The sequence below is a fragment of the Drosophila simulans genome, chromosome 2L, assembly GCF_016746395.2.
Source record: "Drosophila simulans strain w501 chromosome 2L, Prin_Dsim_3.1, whole genome shotgun sequence".
Lineage (NCBI taxonomy): Eukaryota > Metazoa > Arthropoda > Insecta > Diptera > Drosophilidae > Drosophila > Drosophila simulans.
In genome coordinates, this window is record NC_052520.2 from 7796023 (window position 1) to 7819593 (window position 23571).

General features: G+C 42.1%; 5 protein-coding genes across 5 annotated transcripts; 2 read left to right on the forward strand and 3 right to left on the reverse strand.

Annotated features, from left to right (window-relative positions):
* On the reverse strand, positions 1-593 carry LOC6731402. The gene has a single exon (XM_039296949.2). It carries the CDS (start codon positions 492-494, stop codon positions 93-95), a length of 402 nt encoding a protein of 133 aa, XP_039152883.1. The 5' UTR covers positions 495-593; the 3' UTR covers positions 1-92.
* Positions 594-777: 184 nt separating this feature from the next.
* LOC6731403 lies at positions 778-1584 on the forward strand. Its single transcript, XM_002078520.4, has one exon. The coding sequence runs from the start codon at positions 856-858 to the stop codon at positions 1465-1467; it is 612 nt and encodes a 203-aa protein (XP_002078556.1). The 5' UTR covers positions 778-855; the 3' UTR covers positions 1468-1584.
* Positions 1585-5267: 3683 nt separating this feature from the next.
* On the reverse strand, positions 5268-15695 carry LOC6731404 (kinesin-like protein CG14535). Its single transcript, XM_016178716.2, has 7 exons — positions 15422-15695; positions 13349-13758; positions 11776-12109; positions 10694-10918; positions 9365-9955; positions 8174-9218; positions 5268-8067 (listed from the first exon to the last, which is right to left on the reverse strand). The coding sequence occupies exons 2-7, from the start codon at positions 13691-13693 to the stop codon at positions 7221-7223; spliced, it is 3387 nt and encodes a 1128-aa protein (XP_016024022.1). The 5' UTR covers positions 13694-13758; positions 15422-15695; the 3' UTR covers positions 5268-7220.
* Positions 15696-17350: 1655 nt separating this feature from the next.
* LOC6731405 (accessory gland protein Acp29AB) lies at positions 17351-18823 on the forward strand. The gene has a single exon (XM_002078522.4). The coding sequence runs from the start codon at positions 17413-17415 to the stop codon at positions 18238-18240; it is 828 nt and encodes a 275-aa protein (XP_002078558.1). The 5' UTR covers positions 17351-17412; the 3' UTR covers positions 18241-18823.
* On the reverse strand, positions 18301-21144 carry LOC6731406 (extensin). Its single transcript, XM_002078523.4, has 3 exons — positions 20979-21144; positions 20687-20907; positions 18301-19267 (listed from the first exon to the last, which is right to left on the reverse strand). The coding sequence occupies exons 1-3, from the start codon at positions 20994-20996 to the stop codon at positions 18913-18915; spliced, it is 594 nt and encodes a 197-aa protein (XP_002078559.1). The 5' UTR covers positions 20997-21144; the 3' UTR covers positions 18301-18912.
* Positions 21145-23571: the final 2427 nt, after the last annotated feature.

Here is a 23571-nt window from a genome sequence, read left to right on the forward strand (position 1 = left end):
TTTAAATGTTACTTTTTATTTGTTATTGTATTATATGTGTTCGTTGTTATACATAGTAACATTGATATCAAATCAAATCAAAGAACGTTCTTTTAAGCCAACATAGTGGTGAAGTAGTGGATTACATCATGGTAGATCTTGGATTCCTGGGCCACAAGGACGACGTCGATCTCGCAGTTTAGCTCGAAGCACATCAGGGGTTCCTTGGACATCGAATTCAAGGTAGTGATTGTGGGTTTTATATTCAAGGCGCTTAGCAGGCTCATAGCTTTTTGCTGGTAGCTCTCGTAATCGTCAGAATGGATAACCTTAAATGCAGCTTCCTTAACGAGTGGATCAAAATTCTTGAAGTAGTTGTGGCGATCGAAAAAAGTAGATTTCTTTAAATCCTCGCGTCCATCACCATTAATCTCTCGGAAAACATAAAACATCCTGCGCGCCGCCTCCGAATCCTCCGAAGAGTCGAGAACTTTTGGTAGTTTGGAAGTTGCCATGAATTTTGACCGTCTGGAGTACTAATTTGCTGCCTAATTTCAATGAAGGACTGTGACAGCTCGTTTAGCAAGGGCTACTCTGCATCACTATATATACTATATATACTATATACTATATACTATACTATACTATACTATATACTACTTGTATAAACTATCGTTAAGCATGTATCCCTGGTAATAAATCAAGTTTTTAATAAAATCAAATCTAATCAAAAACTTGGTATTTTTTAACATGCTGACTTAGTTACTTTTGGTATTTTCGAAAGGGAAAACCATAGTCCAAAGAAAGTAAGCCCTTCCCTGATACTCAATTCCATACGAAAATTCATAAATTGTTGCCAAAACTCGATAGTTGGCAATGAGCGAACCGCTCTCGGGTCCCTGGCTGCGTTTCGTTTACAATGGCCTGTTGTTGGCTTCGGCTGTCTGTACCGGCCGTAAAATGCAGCCGGAGCAGCACCCCTTCGCCATGGTAGCTTGTGTTGTGGTCGGATTCTCGGCGGTGTTTGGATTGCTCCGGGTAATCTTCGCCAGCGGACAGCCGGAGGAGTGCCAACAACTGAGGGATATAACCAGTGGATTCCTGGAACTGGCACCTTTGCCCCTGGCCAATATGGATTTCTATATGCAGTCCACCGGGTTGAGTCCCATTGCCTTGGGACATGCCTTCTTCGTGCTTCCCCTGTTTTGCGATTTGGGTTGCAGCCTGGCTAAAGATCGGAGAGATTGTGCCTTCAGCGACAGCTTGCGGAATCTCACGATTCTGGGCAATATTGTGTCCCTCGGCTTTCTGGCCTATGTGGAACGGAATTTTCTCTATCTGCGAATGGTGCTGGTCATGATTGTGGTCAAGTATGGTGTGGTTCTGGTGGACAGCATCAAGGAGGACGCTGGAGAGGATCTGCAGGTGTGCGGCACCGCGCTTTTTATGCACCTGCTCGGCAAGGCCGTGGTCTCCTCGACCACGTGACCCAATCCTATGGGTTAACCCCTAACCGCGCTCCGCTTCAAGGGTTTCATTGTACCGCTTAATTTTCCATGAATCGAGTTTTGACCCGTATTAAATTTCAATTCACCCGCTTTTCAATTGTCGTGTTCATGTTTGCTCATGTTTTTGTAATTGCTCAAGCACCTTGTGCTTTTTACACTGAAAAATATTTTGGGGGGAAATGTAAATGTATTTTCTCAAGAAAATATAGCTCAATGTAGTTGCCTGAAAATGTACATACACAAATAAACACAAGCCTGATCATCCTATTACTGCGATTTCTTCGAGTGCACATGGGGAGTTGACTTCTATGGCTTCCCTGGTGTGTCACCCACACATTATAATGATATATCGGCGATTACCAATGCGCAATAAGTGCCTCCTCCAGTCAGTCGCTCCAAGCAGTTGCTGATTCATCGCCCGAAATCGTTCAAATGCTTATCCCAATGGTTTCTGCCTTTCAGCGGGGGGCTTATCAATTGATTTGGTCTGGATAACAGGGCAATCGTACTTGTCGGATACGGATACAGTATCTTTCGATAAGTACTTGTGGCGGGTACCTTAACTCGTACTTTTCGCCGGCTGAAAAGGTTGAGTGAAGCCGAATGAAGGGCTTTTGTGGATAACAACAATAATTGCAAATAATGAATAAAGGAAGCTAATTTAACAATGACATTTTAGACAGCTTTACTCGTTTACTTTTTTTATTATTTCTTCTTTCATAAATGATTTATAAAATATTTATTGATCTTATGATATAATACAATCATATCGTGATTTGGACAATACTATTAACTTATTTATAATGCACAATTACCAAATCCCAATTGTGTAATTGAAAACTCATTTTGCTATGTCATGTTTTTTAAAATACATATCTATTTAAATTGGCTCTGAACTTTCTGCGCTGTCAATTTATTTTACAGACAAGTGTTTCATATTTCATATAAAAACGTGGATACATTATAAAAACTATTTTCCACTTATGATGAACACCGAATGGAAAACCGGTGTTGACATTTATCAATAGTTTTCCGCGTATGTTAATTTTTTTTTTCAAAAACCGCTTTGATTTCGATGTTGTCACTTTTATTATTTGTTGCTCGCTTGTCACCAATATATTTTATGTATTTTCGCGTTGCTGTCAAATGACAAACTCTAATTGCAAGTGGGACGAATTTTAATGAGTGTTTGCACAAACATATATGAAAATACACAGTGTGACAAGTTTGTAAGTTGTTTGCTAAAACAAGTCTTGACTAATTAACTTGAAATATCTAAAATAAATATATTATAAATATCAAACTTCTAGTAGTATGGCAGAAAATCGAAATGCATTCTTATAAATAAGAAATGTTTCTACCTTTGACATCCTGCAGCGTTGCTAGTGAAAAAAGAATGACTTATTATCCAAGTCTGTTTGAGTTAATATTGCATCTTGCCATGCAGAACTACGAATTTGAAATGCGCTGTATTTGCATATACGAATTTCTATAAATTTTTTCCACTTCCCAGCTATGACTATTTTCCGCTTTCCGCCCACAAAAACGCCCATCGTGATTCCAGGGCAGCGTTTTGCTTTATTCAACTTGACAAGTGAAGTGAGTGTGAATATTTTTTTAGGTCACAACAACAGCAGCAACAAGAACAGGACCAGGACCAGAACTCCATCAGGAAACTCCGAGTCCTGGACTCTGGAAACTCTTGCTACCTGGCGAAATAAATAAACCGAGAGGTACAAAAAAAGTAAGGGGGAAAATGCAAAAAAAAGGAAAACACACAGGAAAAATACAAGAAATGGTTCGAATCCTTTTCCATCCTGTTCGGAATTGGAGGGAGGGTGCGGGGGCGGCAGACGGTGGGAAATTGCAGTCAACATTTATTTCCGCAGTATGATGGAAAAATTCGAAAATAATTTGCGAGCCATAATTAAAAGGCGACAGCAGAAAAACTCGGGGAAATATGGTGAAAAAGTTGAAGAGAAAAGCAGAAAAAGGTGATGGAATAGTGGGTTAGTTGGTTGGGGCATGCGATAGGGGGGCGGAGCCAGTGTTGGGGAGGGTGAAAAGAAAGTCAGTCCCTCAATGCTCTCAATCCGCTGGGGTCATAAACAATTCCAGCATAGACGAGTTTTCGATTTTCGCCTCAATTGGCAACATATGGTGAACAGACTCCCTGCGAGCAGCCAAAGGATCCCGCAGTTACCCGTTCCCATGATTTTCCTTTCGCAATGTAGCCACACCAAAAGAAAAACCAAACAGTAGTTTTTAAAACGAGTCTGCAATTGCAATTATAGGGAAAAAATAATAATTAAGCAATATAATGTTAAAAAAATATAATTTCATGTAAAATAATATATTATTGTAATTTTTAAAACCAAATCAATTTACTTATAATTATCCTTGCATATAACTGCATGACTAAGAAGACGTTTTTAAGCTTATAACTTATTTCAAACTTTTCATTTTATAAAGTATTTTATTGGCGTAAGAAATGAGGAAAAAAGCAAAGAAATCATCAACTAGCCTGGGACTTAAAGTTTGTTACCTTTTTTAATAGTGTAGCTTGTGGGCGGGGCATCATTTGCATTTGTGACTGCGAATTGCGAATGCGAAAATTTAAAGTTTTCCCGATAAGAGGGTTGTAAAAGTACAAAAAGCGGGAAGCCTTCGGAGTTGCTGCTGCAAAAAATGGCGACGTTTGCGTGGAAGGCGACATGAAAAGGGCGGCAGACAAAGGACGAAGACGCAGGCAGCAAACAAGAAAAATCGCTGCCGGCTCCTTGGGCGGGCGAAATTCGACTGGGGGCGGGGGTGATGGGAAAAGTGAAGGATGTAAATGGGGGGTGGGGCAGAACTTTACTTATACGACTTTTTCGCATTGTAGAACGCGCGGCATTTGCCAGAAGGTGCCAACACATTTTATTGTTGTACCCTAAACGATGAGGGTATCTTGAAAGTTTTGGAACAATAATTCCAAAGAACATTCTTTATAAGCAGGTTTATGTTTAATAGAATTACAAAACGCATTATTTTATATAGGAGTTTTATTAAAATATATCTTCAAGCCATTTTTCTTGTTCAAAAGCAAATTGAGTCGTCATGAAACTATGATTTCACTTTTTATTTATTTTAATAAAATATTCAAATTTAAAACAAAAATTAGTTTGAAAGTATATGCTCTTTTAATTTGTTTGTTCATTTTGAAAAAGATTCCTATTTGAAATGCAAACAATGTTGAAGAAATTCTAGACATGCCATGGGTGGGTTCAATTTTATTTATCTGTATTGAGGGTTCTTCAGTCAACTACAAAAGATTCCAGTATTTATTGAGGAGAGTGCAAACACATTTGCCTGACTTTTCCACATACTTACCCCACAAAAGGATGCTTTATTCAACCTTTCCCCCTGCGAGAGCAGGGTATACAAACTTCTCTAGTGCCAAAGTCCTGCTCTCCTTTTCGTGTTTTATTGTTCGACGACTCGCCGCCCCGCACGTTTCCATCATCTGTTTTTGGGGCAAAGCGCGGGGGTGGCACGTTTAGATCTACGACACACATTGGATGGGTGTATCGCACATGTCTCTATCTATAAAACGTCAACTTTATTTGCCCGACAACTGAGGCAAACAACGTTCCAGCCAAATGGCAGGAACAGTACGGACCATAGTATGTAGTCCTCCATATGTAGACCGAGTCCGACTCCGAACTCCATGGAGCATCCCTCGTTTCGCATTCACGTGTCCCCACCCAGTACCCAGTTAGCAATAAAACCAGCTGTCAATTTGTTTATATTATAAAAAATAATTAGTCTGTATTCAGCGCCGAAGTCGACGACTCCATCATAGATGTATGTATGTTTGAATGTATCGTATGGTATGTGTGTACGTAGGTTGGATTTTCCAGGTTGCACATTGCAATTTGGGTTGGGTTGTTAGAATTTCGGTTGTGAGTGGGAGTGTTTTTGGGCTTTTGGTGATTATGTTTTTAATTTAAAGCATACGAGAGCGGGTTTCGTGGGTGATTAACTACGCTTGATAAGTGGAATAATAATTGTACGAAATATGTATGGATAATGCAATATAATTAGTGTGTTTGCATGGCTTAGACATTTCGCTTTGTTTATATGCTGATGACGCTGACTAAAAAGGCAATGAAGGAATGTCGATAATTATAATTATAGTTTGCTGATCGAATCGAAACGAACAAAATGCGGCACAAAATTGTATCTATTCCCGTGTGGCACACAATTCGTTGCATACCCCCGGGCGTCTTTCATTTTGCTTGCATTCATTATGTTTTGTATAATATGTTTGTTACGTTATTTATATAGAATATGCAATAGGTTTCCTTAAAATCATCCATCGTTTCGCCGCTCCTTATAGTATATGTATCTCTGATAAATATATAATTTATTTATTTTTTGTTGAATTTTCATATGCTTTCGTTTTCGTTTGGTTTCATTTTGTTCGTTTTTCGTTTTGTAACATAGTTTATTTAGGCAAAAATGGCAACAAAATTGTATGTTTAACATTTGTCTACTGTGCAAAAACCGTTTCGCTTTATAGTCATTGGTTCTTGTCGCTCTTTTTCATGATTAGTAGTAGATGTGTATAACTTTAGCTAACTAACAATTAATTTAAACATTTGGTAACTTATAATTGGCAATAAATTGTTTGAATAAGCAAACATTCAACATTTAGCATACTTGATCTTAAATCGACTGCCCGAACAGATAACCCAAACTAAACAATAAATAGCTATATATATGATATATGATATATGTATGTATATTGAGTGTGTATATAAATACGTTTGCGTGTATATATAGTGTATGTATATAGATGTATCTCTGCATTGTAAAGTCATAGTGATTGTAGCCTGATTATGTTAATAATATATTTATGTTCAATATTTATAGATACAATAGCGACAGTCGAGATATCTTTTTCGCAAGCATTGGGTCACCATCCTGTGATCCTTAGACTCGAAATTTTAAATGTATATCTCGACTATCCATCATTATGCTAGCTGGCAACTTAAGATATTTAAAGCCCCGTTTGAACTTATGCGTGTATTTAGTGAGTGAGTGAGTGATTGATTCGATTGATTTATAGCGTATTCAGTGGTTCGGATTGGTGTAAGACAGTAGAAACTCAAAAATAAAAAAATTGTAAAAAGGCTGATATTTTAAAGATATGGGCTAGCTAAGAGTCTGCGAAGGATTTCGTTAACTGCCTATTTGGCAATATTAAATACAGATGGGTCTAAAGATATGTGCACTTTACTTTATCGCAAAACCGTTGATTACTTTCTACCAACGTTCTTCATAATTTCATTTAAAACGAGTTTTAAACTGCCTTACACTAACCACAAAGTCCACTGATTTTATTATGAGTTATTTAGGTAATTAGTTAGTTATTAGATTACTTTAAAATTGCATGATTTCTTTTCCAGCGGTTGGTTTCTTCGCGTGGTATATTTGTTGGGTTTTTGTGTTTGGTTTTTGTTGTGGCAGCCGTCGCCTAGTAAAAGTTAATCAGTCGCTATCAAAGATCCTCTATCCTTAAACCTCATCCTAGTCGTGGTTTTTTCCTAAAACTGTATGATATTTTTCCTTTTTGGTTTGCGTTTACTTGTATCTGTTTGGCCATTTCGAATGCTGGACTAGCTCGGTTCTTTGCGTGGTTTTTGGTGGGCGTTTTGGACTTGGATGCCTCGGATGTCTTGTTGCTGTTTAAAAATCGCTGATCTCACCCTCAGTCTCTGGATAAGTGCAGGAAAATGGTGTCAAGAGCCAGTTGCAGAGGCCTTTGTTGTTGCCAGCCTGATCCTGTCGATATCGCTTCTTGTGGCACTGCCTCTGGTAATTTCCAATGCCCGCCGATGTGACTGCTCCTGTTCCTGAAACGGTGATGCGATGCCGCTGACCCTTGGACATGCCGGACGCGAAGCTACTCTCATCCGAATCCCTAACGGTGGCCACACTGTGATAACCACTCTCCGCCCGCCGGGATATGCCCGAATGCTTGGAAGTCCTCGGAGTTGAGTTGGAGTCATGACCACTGTCATAGGCCTCGGAGCTGGTATTCAGGGGCAGCAGGGGAAGTCGCGATTGGGCAGCCAGGGGTAGGATGTTCGTGATCTCGTTTAGCTTGTGCTGTGCATCCTCCAGAGAATTTCTTTTGCCCACCGCCGCCGCCATGGATTTCTCATCCAATTCGCAAATATCATCGTGCTGTGGCGTGAATCTCTTCTCTCCCTTCTGCAGATTGGGATCGGAGGCTCCGTCTGGCTGGCGGAGTAGAGCATAATCATCCATTCCTGCTATCTCCATGATGCCGTTCAAACTGGGCAGTGACCCTTGACTTGGACTGTGTGACGGTTGCTTTGGCGGACTGGGTGTCAATCTGTAGGCTGGTTCACTGCAAACGCTACTCTGGCCCACGTTGAAGTGATAAACCGGCTCACTAAACACACTTCCAATATCCGTCCGGAAAAGTGCGGCGGAGGGCGTGACCTCTGCCATGGCCAGTTGGGAGGTGAAGATCTCGTGCAGGCGAGCCAGCTGATCAAATTGTTGCCTACGAAACGATAAAATATACAAAGGACACCAAAAGAGTAGGATTAAGTATTATACCTTCTACACAACATTCCAAAACTTAAATGACTGGAAATATTTGAACTCACCTCGCTCTTTCGCCACACTCGCTGAAGGATTCACAGGCCATGTTGAAGCTGGACACGAAGGATATGTTATCGCAGTGACTCAGAGATGATAGAGGATGCGCACTGGGATCGTGATCTCGATCTCTGGACATGGTCCTGGCGATTTCTTCCTCCGTAACTTGCAGGCCACAATCAATACTTCGTTGGGATGGATGATGCGAGGATGACGCTCGACTGGCCACCAGTTCAGCCTCATGAAGCTGTTCCCTGGACACATGCCGCGAGAGCATTCTGTGTAGATTATCCTGTGATATGTCCCTGGAGCCGAGGGGATCATCCAGTAATGGTAGAGCAGGGGGTACCTCTGAGGGACCGCTGTCTTCGTCCTCGTCGCCATCCGGAGGAGCTGGATCCAGGAGAGGTAAACTCTCGAAGCACGGTTGATTTAGATCCAAGGAGGGTTCCGTATTGAACGCAGGTCTGTCTGGTAAATCCAGGGATTTCTGCTTCAACTGCGAGAGTTTCCAGTGCAAAGCAGTGGGGGAATTACTGGCGGACACCGTACTTTGGAAGACTTGCGTTGTCTGATTCTCCACCCACTGTCGAATCATGGTCTTCTTGTGGGCATCCATAAACCCATAGCCCTGAGTCTGACTTCCGCCGGCTGCTGGAAGATTGCCGGCTGTCAAGGATCTGCACGACTGCGACTTTGGACCATCCACCCAGGTTTCGCATTGCTTCACATGATTCACCTCCCTCATTAGATGACGAGCTTCCGCTACCTTGGCCCTGGACACTCGAGGTCCATCGATCCACTGCTCTTCCGTTATTTTTCTCATTCCCGCTTCCAGCTGTTCGAGAGCTGCTCCCGGATGAGCTCTTCGCATGGGCGATCCCTTCGGCGAGGGCACCATCGACCCTTTGGACACCATGTGCCGGGGTATCGGTATAGGTGATCCCATCGCCTGTATCTGTGGCTGCTCATGGGGAATCATTGGCGAGGAGCAGGCTCCCGCTCCCGCCTGACGTTTCAGACTGCCCGTGTGGCTTCCCGGAAGCTTTTTAGCTGAAATTGGAAAGAAAGAGAAATATGTGAAGTATAAATAAGGTAGCAATGGTAGCAATAGGTCAAAAGCAACCAACATCTTGGCCAAATAAATTATATTGCATGGAAGCTGTCAGATTAACTTTTAAACAATTTAAGTGTTTTACCTTTTTCCGCTGCCATGGCTTTTTTCATCATCATGGGACTGTTGGAAGCTGACTTCGAGGGGGGCTTCTCCAGCCCACTCCCTTTGAGGGCTTTACTCATCACCCCGCGATTATCCCCCGCAGTCAGCGATGGCAGATATACGGGCGGATGCTCCCCATCCGTGGCATCGTCATTGGGTCCCATATAGATGACAGTGTCGGCTGAGATTTCCGAGCTCGACGGATCCGCACCCGATCCCGCCGAGGAGCCGTTGCCGCCGAGTCCTTGGGCCAAGCCCACAGCCAAGGGCATGGGGACACGATGTTTCCTGCGACGCAGGCGATGAATTCTGGATGCGATTTGAATGGTGGAGAGTGCGTCCTGATAGCTCTGCTCCGGTCGCACATGTGCCACGATGGCCACATGGCAGGTGATGGGGGCCAGGCAGTCCTTGAGCAGCGGCGTCAGCGGGTGGTCCTTGTGTGGGGGATGCCTCTGGCCGGATAGTATCGCCAGCAGTATGTTCCCGATCCCCGACAGCGGCAGTCCCCCGCTGCGATTCGCACACCCGCCCAGGTCGATGATATGTAAACGGCTCCGGCCGCCAGCAACTGCACAGAGAGAAAATATTGAAAATATGTTCTTATTAAGAATATTTTTGAAAGTTGTTTATCAATTTCAATTTTGTAAATGAAAAAAGAACAATTTGGATTAATAGCATAGCTCTGAAAAATCTGTTTTTAAAATGCTTAAGCATAACTGATATTTAGTTCCATTTCTCCCTGTGTTTGCATAAGGGGCAAGTGGGTGGGAGTGGGTTTAAATGGGGGTGGCGCTGGGTGTTGGAGTGGAGGAAATGCGACACTTTAATGGCGCTGCCGTCTAGTGGTAGTGAAGCATTTAGCGGGCCACTTGAGTGGCAGCAGCAACAAAAGTGGCAGCAACAATAGCAATAACAAGGAAAAGGGAACCCTGTGGAAGCCGAAGACTTAAATACTCTAGTTCATTCGAAAAAGGCGTAAAAAACATTCTGGACTTCCACGTATGAAAACATAAAGAGAAATATACTAAAGAAGAAGAGTAGAAGTTAATCTTAAAGATACTGGCTTATAATTCGTTTTCGGAGTATGATAATCCTGTTCAAAAATATTTAAATAAATATAATATAGGTACAATTTCTTGCATTTACCCCCTAAACATGCATATTAAATTTTTGGTAGCTGCACTGTATCTATGCAATACATTGTAGTTGCCATATTTTATGATTTTTACAAGCTTTACTGCTCCAGAACTTAGACCAACACCGCCCTTTTGCAGGGCACGACAACAACAATGTGTTGGACACTTACCACCTCCCTTGCGGGACAGGCTGTACTGGTAGACGTGCAGCGTGAAGATGAGGGCGGACTCCAAGGGGGCGGCACATCCAGATGCCGTGGAACCGGAACTTTTTAAGCGTCCGGCGAGCGCAGAGTCGAGGAAAAGGGCCGCACGCTCGGCGGTGGGTGCACGTAGTTCCGTTGGACCGCCAAGGAAGTCGTCACGCAAATAAATCCCCGGGGAGTCGTCAGATTCTGTGTAGCCGTAGTCGGAGCCGGAGTTTCCAGTATTGGGACCGAAAAAAGTAGCGGGGAGTGAATGAAAAGGGCATTAGGTTTTATGTGGGAATAAACGCCGTATTCTACGGGGATAAGGTGGGGGTGCTGTTCCGTTGATGATAAGAAGGTGGGGTTGGTGTCGGAACTGCTGCCCAGGTTAAGTTTATTCAAATTGGGCCAGTTACGACCCCGACCCGCCCCAGTCATCATCATCATTGTTTGGCCCAGGGGCAACATTATGCCACGCCCCCTGCAACCGCCCACAGCGGAGCCATTTATTCTGCCGGCGATTCTGCCCGCTGGCATCTAACAGGTGGACCAGTTGGCAGCAACACTAACTACCCGAAATTAAGGGAAAAGGCCAAGTTAAACAAAGATCAGTTAAAGCGGGTAACTAGAAGCAAACACACCCAAACAATATTAGCTTTTCTGCTTACTCGCTGGCCTTGGTTAATTAAGTCAACTTTTTATCTCGATTATATATATGTATTTAGGGCTTGATTATGTTTTTTGTACAAGTTAATTATTTTAAATAAAAATGTAGAGAAGCATATAAAATTATATTTATAAATGTGATGATGATAAAAATCTTTCTTAAGCTTAAGAAGCTATAAAAAATCATTGTTTATTATAGCTAACCATAAAAGTATCTTGAAGTGTGCAGGAAAGCTATAAATGCTTAAACGCAACTTAAATAACAAATAATAAAGACAAATATTTCTTGCAAAGGAAGGAATGCCCTCAGCTTATAATGAATAGTGGCACATCTAGTAGTTGACCTGGAAACGTTGAGCTATGTACCCCCGATCCTGGCCTGTCTGCCATATGCTTACCGGCTGCATGCGAGATGAGCAAATCCTGCGATAGGGCATCCGGCTTGGTGGCACTGACGCCCACGGCGCTGACCCGCACCGAGAAGCGTGCTCCGCTCTTCTGCCGCCTCTCCTGGATGCCCTTGTACAGCCAGGCGATGGCGCAGGGTGCTGCTCCCAGGGAACACGCCCCCACGCTGCCACTGGCACTGCCACTCCCACTGCCACCGCCCAGCTCCCCCAACACCGTTTGGGTCTGGCCGGTGGCGGGATATCCCATGGCCAGCAGGCAGCCATCGGAGCCTTCGAGCACGGCGGGTATCACTTCGCTCAGCGCCGATGCACACACATCCGACTGGAATATACGATGCACAGAGAGAAAATGTTAAGCAGTTTATTTGTTAACTTAACTATAATAACTAACTATAAATAACTATAATAATAGTGATGATTTTCAGTAAGTAAATCTAAAAGATATAAGGTACTTTCCAATTTCCTTCCTTACAAGCAGCAATCATTTTTCTTAGTGTTTATAGAAAACGAATAGGTGTGGAGTGGAGGTCAGTGGGTGGTGGCTAACAAGGCATACTAATGGGCTCTCTTTAATGGCTGGAATTGGGTTCGATTGCGGGGTTAATTCGATTGCTGATTAGATCCGATGGGGCAGGACAATACGCGTATGTGTTAATTCTATTGGGGGTATTTCTTTCGTTCGGTCTGAGGAATTGCCTTATGAGTGATTGCACTTGGAGGAGGGTCATAAATCTTGGAAAGGAACTTTGCTTGCTATGAATTATGAAGATTGATTGTGGTATTATGTGGTGACTTGTTATTCTGTGGAATTACTAACACCTCTTTTGTAATCTCTTAACAAGTTAAATGGCATAGCTTCGAGAAAAAAAAAACCGAGACATTTATCGTTTGCGTAAATTATTCATATAATGCACAGATGTGTCCTTTGCACAAAAAAGGATTCCCACGGTCAATTTAACTTTTGTAATTGCAACTCAATATTTACGTTAGGGAAATTTTTCTGCAGGCAAATAACATCGCGAGAAGTCTGGAAAGTTTTGTTGATTTTAAAAGGAAAGTACACTGGCAAAGTGTTAACTCTCAGTTGCCGGAAGTTTTGTAGTTTTATGTACATAATGAATGGTTTTATTGTCAATATTGTATTACCTTTACATTAGGTGGGCCTTCTGTTTGTTTATCAAGAATTAATAGCTGTTAATAAGGTTTATTTGCCACCTAAATGATACTTTGTGTCAACAGTAAACAGTAAACAATCAAGTATTAGTTTACTTGGTAACTGTTACTCTTGCTTGACTTAGCAGTTATTATTTAAACAAATTTCCTATTATAAATTTTTTAAACCATTTTTAGAATGTTTAAACATGATCTGATTGATTTTACGTAATTTGATTCAAATCCAGTGATTATATTGTCAGAAATTCCTTTCTATCTTTGAAACTGAATGTTTTTTATACTAATTTTTTAAACTTGTTCTGAATCTAAAGATGGTTTAAATAAATTGGTTTAACATCCATGTGTGAACGTGCACTTTATTCAGATTTTCGCTGAGGATGAAACTCACCTGCTTATCCTCGCCGGTGAAGAGGTTATCGAATGCAAACATTTTGGGGGCGGCCACCATGGGCGCCCGTTCCTGGGCAGCCTGGGGCGGCGGACACGCGGTTCTCGGATCGGTGAGCGTGACCTGTCGCTTCTTCTTGTCCAGGGCCATAAAGTCCGGCTCTGTTCCGCCGGAGTTCCTGTCCCGGTCCGCCACCCGCAGCATGACTTTCACCTTGCCCACTCCGTAGCACTCCCGGCTACTCAGGCGTCGGATGAGGGTCGGCGGCATCGGCGGCGGCGCCCGCTGCAGTGCACCACAGAAGCCACCGTTGCGGGACATGTTTGACGTACTGGTGGTGGCCATGGTTCCTTGACTATTGTTCGCCACAGTTGGCGGTGGAAGTTTATTGCTGGAAGCACTTGCGTTTCCTTTTGTGGGGAGGGGTAACGAATAAAATTGGGAGTTAATAAGAGGCCCAAATCCTGGCTTTTGTTTTATGTCGGGGATCTTAAAATGCAATCGTCACTCCCCATAAACTTTGTTTGTTTTCGGGGGTTTTATGGTTCTTTAAATAGTTGCCGGGCCTGTCATAAATTGCGATTTCGGTTCGGGCCGATGGGCATAAGTTATTTGGTACTGCCGCCGAGAAGGGTCCTTGCCCTTCGGTAATGGCCATAACACTTTCGCTTTATGGTTATGGGCCATCTGTTTATTGGGCATATGCTTCACTGTACTATCATCACTATCACGCTCGCACTGTCACTGTCACTAAGCTCGTGTTTTATTCACTTGTAGCATCTTGTGCATAAAATCAAATTTATGTTGAATTTGCTTGGGCTTTTATGGTGGGAAATTATGCGCTTCGTTGTCATTCTAGTGTTCTTTTGGGACAGTCGTATTTCACATCAGTTTAATTCTATTTGAAAAGTTTATGTACACGCTTTTAAGTTCCTTTCGGCCATTAAAAGTTTTAAGCCCAGACTTTTAACAATTTTCATTTCTTTGTTGGAGCTATAAAGTGTTTTGGAGGTTTTGCATTCTATTGCACAGAATATTAGAACTTTTGTAACTGCATTGTAATTAATTAATAACTTTTCTATGATTACGGTTAGAATTGGTTATATATTTAATTGTGGTTTAATTTCAAATACCTTAAATTTAAATTTGTTATATTCACACAATGCTTCTGGAAAAGTTTCCGATGCTTTTGCAAAGCTTTATTAACTTATTTTAAATTTTTATTTTAATTTTATTCTTGAATTTAATTAAGTTATTATTTCAGTTCTATAAGAAACCGTCTGAACGTCTTTAAAATTTTCCTTCGGTATGGGCTTTCTAAGGCGTGTCACTCAAACTTAGATATGTGTTTCCCCTCGGAGTGGCATGCTTTTGGGGCATGCTTCTTATCGAGCTTGTTATGTTTTATATCACTGAAAATATTAACTTTACTTGTTGTGCCGAACTTTACATATATTTGAGATATTCATGCAAATTCCACTGAATTTCTTCCTTTTAACTTGTCAGTCGCGGGCCGTGACATTTCTTCAATGCCTTCATTATTATTATTTCAATTTGACTGGGGAAACGTGACGTTTTTGCAACGTCTTTCATTAATATTGTCCCCCGATTCCCAGCCCCATTTCCCCAACCCACAGACGCTGGCCTCTTCTGTATTGCCATTCCATTGCCATTCCCCTTGAATGACAGGCAACAACTTCGGGTCGGTTCAACTTCATTTTTCAGGCTACGCGCACCTGCCAACTGGAGGGAACTTCTTCGGCAGCTTTTCCATTCTTTTATATGGGTTTGTCCCTTATTTTTTGCCTGCCCGGTTTCAGTTCGCTTTTTATTGGAGGACGACTGGCGACGTCCACCTTTTGAGTTTTAGCTTTGGCTTTTCACACAAATCGATTGGCAATGCCTCCTTCTAATTGTACACGACGCACAATAGGGGAGTCTAGCTGAAGTCAGGGGTTAAGGGTCCTGCGGGGTAGCGGGTAGGCGGGGGTTAAGGGATTTCCCTTTTGGCACAACACACACACACAAACACACTAGCACGCAAACACACACGAAACAGGAACAAACACAAACCCTTTTTTTATGACTGGCAATTTCTCGCTGTTGATTTCATCTTTGGCTCAACTCCTTCGACTTTCCAAATTGCCTTGATTTCCTCGCACATGATTTATACTTTATTCAACACACCGGGGTTTTTCCCCGATTCTCAGCGAGCTTTGTTGTTTTTCTTTTGTGTTGGCTTGTCACTTCAGCGAATAATAAATAAAGAACCCGCCAGGCGCGAAAGCCAAACGCGTGCCGATTGCGTTGGCATTACAATGGCAACTGAAGTCGGGTTTTTGGTTTCGGTTTTGGTCTTCGGTCTGGGCCTGAATTTCCCAAGAGTTTTCCGCCTCTCTTTGGCGCAGGCGTGCCAGAAGAAAGAGCGAATCGCGTATGGTAACGCCACATTGCTGACCCCAAGGGTGGTCGGACTTTCACTCTTTCACTCTCTTCCGGAAAATCTCTTGCTTTCGGCCAACGACAGCGGCTTTGAGGCACAGGTAAACAAAATCAGCGAGGCTAAAACAAAAGGAACAGCGTAAATGATGTTTATATTGTAGACGTCAAAATGCTCACTGGCCAGGAACATTAAAATAGAGTGATACCTCGTCTTTACTAAAATATGTTCATGGTCACTCGATCTTCAAACGCTATTTGTCATTATGTCTTAACCTTAAAACAATAATGTTATGTATTATAAAAAAAAATTTTTTACGTTTTTTTGAAAACAAAAAAATCTCAAAAGTATGGTCTCATTGTTAAATATTTTCAAACACTATTACTAAACTATACTTAGCTTAATGAATAGATAACAAATTCTTGTTTATAAATACTTAAAAGCCTTGGTTGGTTATACCCAAAAATAGAGTTAAAATGGCAGGCGCTGGCATTCAAAGATTAAAATCCATAGCTTTTACCGCCTCTGAGATGCAATAGTACAAATACAATATACCTTTTTTCTGCGTGAGTACCTGGAATAAAAGGAATACGAACATGGTGATAGTTGAGCTGCTGGAGCGTCACTTAAGTGCCGCTTGGAGTTTCTGCTGATAGAGGGGGCTTTTCCAGGGGGCGGAGTGGGCGTGAGGTGATGATGGGGCTGTTCGTGGATGGGGGTGGGTGAGTGGCGGGCAGGGGGGCCAAATGCAAACGATGTGTTTTTAAGTTCGCTTACATTTGGCAGGCTCGTGAAGGAGCTGTTGAGTGTGTGTTCGGGTTTAAAAGCATGTGTGCAAGGGAATGGATGGGGTTTGCACGGATTTACCTCTACCTTTATTTTTCGTTTTTTTTTACCAAGTGGACAACGGTAACGTGTCAATTAAAGTGGACCCCGCTGATTGTTATTAAGGGGGCTGCGGGAAAACGGCTGTAATCCAATCCGCTTTAAGGTGTTGCGCTACTAATTATCTGAAAACTTATGGGAAATTCCGCTTAAAGCGTTTTTCCGCATCGAGCAAATCAAAATGTATGCAATCCAAGCGCCAAAGGAAATAAAAAGCAAACAAATAAACGAAACAAAGCTCAAGTTCGGTGAATGGACATAAACAGTTTGGGAAGCATTTGCGTACAGTTTGGAAGCTAGCTGCGGCGCCATCTGGCGGGCGAGCAAAACGTGGCAACGCCAATGGCGTTGTATTTTAAATCTTAAGTTGATTAACGTGCAATGGAAATAAGAAATGGTTGAACTATATTTAACATAACTGTTCCCAACAGTGTTTGTAAAATCTACAAGTTTAATGCAATGAGAAGTGTTTATCTGTACTACTGTTTACGATATGTACATGATATGCTTCTATATATAATTTCAATCCAAGTATTGTCATAGTTATCACTATAGCTTATATTATGTTTTAAATTTTATCGTAATCTGAAAATATTTAGCATGTTTTTTTTCAGTAAAAATATATATTATATCCTATAAATTCTTATTAACAATATTACGCTGCTGTTCGGACTGAAGCATGGAAATTCACATTTAGTGCATTATAAACGTTCGTCTAAAGAGGTTCAATTTACTAAGCATGTTCCAGCTGAAAACTCTCCTATATTACGGAACTATCGCAATAGTTATAAAAGCAACACCTCCAGGATGCGACGAAATAAATGGTTTGGATTGCCGATTGCAGGATCCTCCCAATCAATGCGGGGCACTCTGCCTCTCAGCGCTGATGCCACTGATCGATCACATTGCCGAGCACCAGGAACAGTGGAAAACCTGCAACCTTGACCATAACCTAACCAAGGCAAAGTTTCAAGAAATACAGGGCCATCAGAGGGATATTCAAAAACAAATTGAGAGCCAGAACACATCGCTATCGGATTCGTGGAAGAAGATCATTGCGGAGGATATCGAGAACAGGATCAATAGGCTAGAACTTAAGATGGAAGGTCAACTATCTGTCCTACATAAAGAATTGTCCAGTATAAAGACGTCGCTGAAGAATATCACTTCGCAAATAAGCATATTAAAAAGGTTCAAGCGAATCGGATCGAGATATTTGCACATCGAAGAAACGGACAAACGAAGTTGGACTAGTGCCTTGAGCGCATGTCAGGAGATGGGAGGAAATCTAGCCTCAATTATAAATGAAGGAGACTTTAGTGCTATCGTGTCGCAACTAACCAAAGGCGTCAAATATAGGTTTGGCATTAGTGATCTGGCTAAAAAGGGCGAATTCATATCTGTGTCCTCCGGAAAGAGAGCACCTTTTCTGAAATGGAAGCCTAAGGAGCCAGTATACGATGATGACGGTCAGCATTGCATTAATGTACATAACGGTGCCATGTGGGTTGATTCTTGTACTAATGATATGAATTACATTTGCGAGCCTAATCAAAATATTTTGTAAACAGATATATATATATATATATATAGACTTGCAATGTGAAAAATACAAAAAGAAATCTTGTACAGATAATTCGTTAAACTTTTATTTAGCCATTGATGTTTTGTGTTTTTTAACATTATATACTTGAGTATTTTAATCTTCATTTTTTTGTTGCCTTTCGAGTGCTTCGCACATATCTATTTCATGACAAATCGTGTACGAAAAGTGCAATATGAAATTGGAATAAATTGCCTACTTGAAAATGCGTTTGTGATGAAAATCGTGTACCACGTATATATCGTTAATCGGTATCAAGATCGATATCTCTATCGATAACTAAGGCTAGCTCGCAGTGAGTGTTTCGAGTGTTTTGTGTGAGTGTATAACGCATCGTTCGCTTAAAGACCTAGACTTAAGACTAAACAAACAATTTGAAACAAACAGCCTAGATGGAAAACATACTTCTCGTACATCAGGTAGAAACAACATCAGAGGTAAGAATTACTCATCTATAGGAGTAATACCCCCATGAGCTGGGTTATGGAGAGGGGATGGGGGAGATTCGTTGCTTGGTAAACTTTGTCACGCGTTAAGGTCCTTGAAACAGAAAATAATACAATACACATAAGATATGCAGTTTGCCATGAGTTGGGTTGAGATAAGCAAATCGGTATTCGGGTTGGACTGGATCGCCTAGTGGGATGGTGCCCCATACGAGCTGCTGGGAGCTGAGGGTGCGGGCGGGGCAGCTGGAGCTCCGTACTCGGGCGCTGGAGGCGCCACACTGTTGGGATAGGGTCCGGTCTCCTCCTTCTGGGTCTTGTAGCGGATGAAGTACACCTCCGGCTTGCTGGGTTGGGTGGGAGCTGGCGTTGGGATAATGATCTCCGGCTGCTCCTCCGGCTTCTTGACTAGCACGTACACCAGAGTCTTCTCCTCGTTCTGTGGGAACTGCGGGATTACAGGGGCGGTCGGTGCAGGTGGGGATGGCGCCTTGATGAACACGATCTTGTAGTGCTTCTGCGGAGGTGGCACGTAAAGGGGTTTCCTGGGAAAACATTTGAAAATGTATTTAAATAAAGGTTCTGCTATATCTGTATTTAAGTAATTCCTTAGGAATTCTATGTGTAAAGTAAGATGGTTACCATCCTCAAATAACGCAACTTTTCTGGCTTCCGGCTTGTAAAAATTTACATACCGATTAAAAAAATTTCAATTATGCACGGCCAGGCTGGAATGACTTTCCACACTTCCTATAACCTTGCCTTGTTGAACGAACAAATTCCGAGATGCGGGAGAAAGGAGTTTCTCTTTGAGGTGCATGCAAATGGCATGCCCATAAATGGTGATCTCCCGAAAATGGTGACCTCCCGACAATGGTGGACCCAGTGCAGCTGCTTGTCAGTTTTGCTAATCAGATGAAGACGATGACTATTGTGACGATGACAGCGATTGTCACAACAACCGCCTCGAGACGAGGGTTTACATAAAGCTACCTATGGTAATCGAGTTCCTGTCCCTCTGCGTCTGATAATTTGCTTGGAAATGGTACTGAGATATATAAGAGTACAAGTGCTGCGGCGAGCTTAGGTAACGTTTTAGTCACGGTTTGGCGGTCTGCAAAGCCATATCATTCCCCTCTCGAGGTAATTAACATCGCTTCCAACTCCAATTGAAAACAGACAGAAGACGACAGAAAACATTGTATCAGCGAAAAGAGAGGAAAGTTGGATGGCTTTCGTTTTCGCGGGTATTAAATAATGTTCCTCCTCCGTTTAAGCGAACCTCTAAATACCCTGGAAATGAGGCAACAGCTGTGGAAAAGGGCCCTGAGCTGGATTAGATGATTGCCGGCTTGTCTCTTGCAACATTTGTCTAGTTATTATCTTTGGGAGTTGGCGGCACTGCCTGGTTTACGCCGATGAATTGTGAGAGAATCTGAATAAGTGCCGTGGATTATATACTCATAACACAACAATGTGTTTTTTCCCCATATTTTTCCAATCTTAAGTGGAACAAGACAAATAAAGCGAGATCGTTTGTAACCGCTTCCAATCACGCAAGTCGAAAAAATGTGGGATGGTTAAGGGATAACTAATTACGTTATGAAATGTAAAAACCGCAGGATGTACGTTCATATTGGACGAGTTATCAGAAAAAATTCTCCATTCTTTCCGGATCACTGTGTAGTGAGTGTAGTGCGATTTCTTTTCTGTGTGAAAACTATGCTAATATAAATCATTTTACTTTAACGTAAACTCTTAAATACGCATGTTTTGTAATCTAACTGAATGTGTCTAAAATAGCATTTTAAGTATATTTCAATTTTTAGGTATGATAAAAATTTTAACCGAGTATGCATAGATTCTTTATCGGAATTTAATTTTCGAGTTGGACGTGAACCCTATTCTACTCGAGATCTTCGGCACATATGATGTCTTAAAGGATCCTTGATCCTGCCACTTACCTGGGTGCCTGGTATTCCGGCTCTGGTGGAGGGACATGGACGTAGACGTGCTTGTGGATCACCGGCGCCTGCTGCGGGGGTCCGTACTGTGGCGCAGGGGCGCCGTAGCCTCCGCTGGGTCCACTTGGCTGGTAGCTGCTGGAGGGGGGCGCACTGTACGAGTCACGAGGCGGCTCTGGACGAGCGGCCACCAGGGCAGCCAGGGCCACGAGGACCACTAACTGCGAACGAGATCGGAGGAGAACACACCATTGAGCGAGGTCCATCACGGTTTGGATACACAAGATCATACCACACAACTGGACTGCATTTTCGGGTGGCTTATTTCGGCTATATCCGTTTCGGGTTTTGTCACTGCTCCAGGTGGCTAGGTGCTACTGGCTGTTACTGGTTACTGGCTATGTGGTGCTGCTTCGACGCGGAACCTCTTACTGCATGCCACAACGATTGTTGCAGTTTCTTTTATAGCGGCGCAGCGCGTGAAATAAAAATTAAGTAAAATTCAAGACGACGATCAAGACCGCTGCTGCTTCAGCCGCCTCAGCTGCCGCAGCTGCCTCAGCTGCTGCCGCAGTCGACCGAGCAGTCGGCCAAGTTGGCTGAGCAGTTGGCAAAGAGCGGCAGCAGCATGTAGCCATGAAGAAATTGAAATGTTTAAGCCAAGTCCAAAGTTTGGCCAGTCATGATCTGGTGGGCAAACTGAGGCTGCAGCTCCTGGCAGCGATGCAAACGGCGACCGCGAAGCCAACCGAAACTGCAACGTCTGCTGACCATTTCTTGGCTTTTGGTTTTCCTCCTTCGATTAACTACTTATTTTTCGTGGTTTTTTGAGCATGTGGTCGGTCGTTTTTTTTTTCTGGCCAACTAGGATTATTTTCAAGGGGAAAATAAGGAACCTGAAAGGTGCAGTGTATGTATGTACAATTAAGCTTGAGGCAGCAAGGCCATCAAATAGTTTTTTATGGTTGTTATTTCTGAAGATACTTAGCTGCTGGAATGCAGCTTATTTTAAGGGTTAATTATTTTCAAGGAAAGGAAATAAGAGCCTTTTTTGCAGTAACCTCAGCTTTAACGATTTCCTGCTTAATTTAAGAATATCTGAGAATATCTGTAGAATTTATCAAGCCTTTTGTTCTTCAATCATTAAAGGGAATTCAATTCACGAAATGCATTCTTAGCTTAAATAGCTTAACTATTAAAAGAATAAATTAAATCATTTATATAGATTTACTACAGAGTACAACTCCTTCGAACTGATTGCCAATAAAAACAAGGTTTTTCCTGAAATCTCTGATTTTTGTTATTTATATATAAATATATGTATATATGTGCATTATTATATATATGTAGCTAATGTGTGTAAATTGTTATTTTGGTCATTTGGAGGATCCAATCGCAGTGGACTCGTAACCAAGTCTGGACTCTGGATCGGATCGTGTGGCACGATTCACTTTCAATTTCAATGGATGTGGATTCACTCTCATTTAGCCAGCCGTTTTGGGGAATGGGTTGGTATAGTATGGTATGGTATGGCATGGCATGGCATGGGTTTGGGATCAGATGGGATGGGGGTAAGCTTTGTTTTGTGCTCTGGAGTGGGACTGAATCTGGTGTTGGTTTTATTTCATTTCTTCATGCTCTTTCGGCCTTTTGTTAGCCAGCTTCTTTCGGTCTTTGGGGTTGTGTTGTGTGTTGGCTCGAGTTGGCTTGGCCTGGCTTGTTGTTATTATTATTGTTACTGTTATTGTTTTACTGGTTATGTTGCTTTTGTAATTGCTGTCCGCGTTTTGGCCACGAAGCTTCATAATGAGCTTCACGCTCTTGTTGGGTCGACCCATCTGTACAGGCATTTTATTTAATTTTTCTCCTCTTGTCTTTTTGTTTTTGCAATATTTTGAATTTCTTCAATTTGTTATTTTTTTTATCTCTGGCAAGTTTTAGTGTTGTTTTTGGGTTGTTTTTCTTATTTAATAATTTACGCCCCGGCCATGACAATTTGCGTTAGAGAAGAGTGATGGATAAAATTATGATTGGCAAAATGTTTTGCAACTTTTCCATGGCTCATAGCCCCCAAAGCAATAGCTAGCTTTTTCCCTGATTTATGCACATAATCTATAAATGGCAATCAGCATTTTTGCATCGGTTGCAAGCGATCCTTGGCCGCATTTTGGGGCCACTCCTGAAATGGCATAATCAGTGACCAGTGGCGCCAAACGGAGGACGACACCGTAGACCATAGGCACCCAGGCACCGAGTAAGATACCCAGCAGCAGTATTGCAACTGCAACTTGCAACAGTTGAGAGACTCAAGTGGAGAGTCACAGAGACAGAGACTGTCACTTTTCCTCGATGGCATCATTTATAATGCCGTTAGCCAAATGGCACGTTGTGTTGATTTTGTTGTTCATCTTCGGCGGCTGCACTTGCTCCCCTGTCCACGGATTGCATTTCCTTAATTTTCCACGCTCATCTTTCACATTCAAAACCATCGTCATCATCATCATTCGTTGGTCGCGGTAAAATATGCTGAATTCACTAAGGTGGAACAGGTGCAGGTTCATCAGTGGTTACTCCGCGTCCTAGGGCAATTTTTGGAGTTTTTCCGGTGCAAATATCTGCGCAATTTATGCTTCGGGCCACCCTTGACCCATTATATTTGCCAGAAGATAATATAGATATTTTTTAAAGAAATGTAAAAGTATATAACTGGAATATAGCTCAAGTAATTTATGGTACCATTAATTGTGCTTAAAACTAATGCATCAACTTTATTGGTATTGTGTAACTCAACCAAGGATTGTAAAAGATTAACTTCATAATTAACTGAAATTAAAGAAAAATAAATAAGTATTAAGTTGTTTTAATGGCGAACACGGATGTATGGC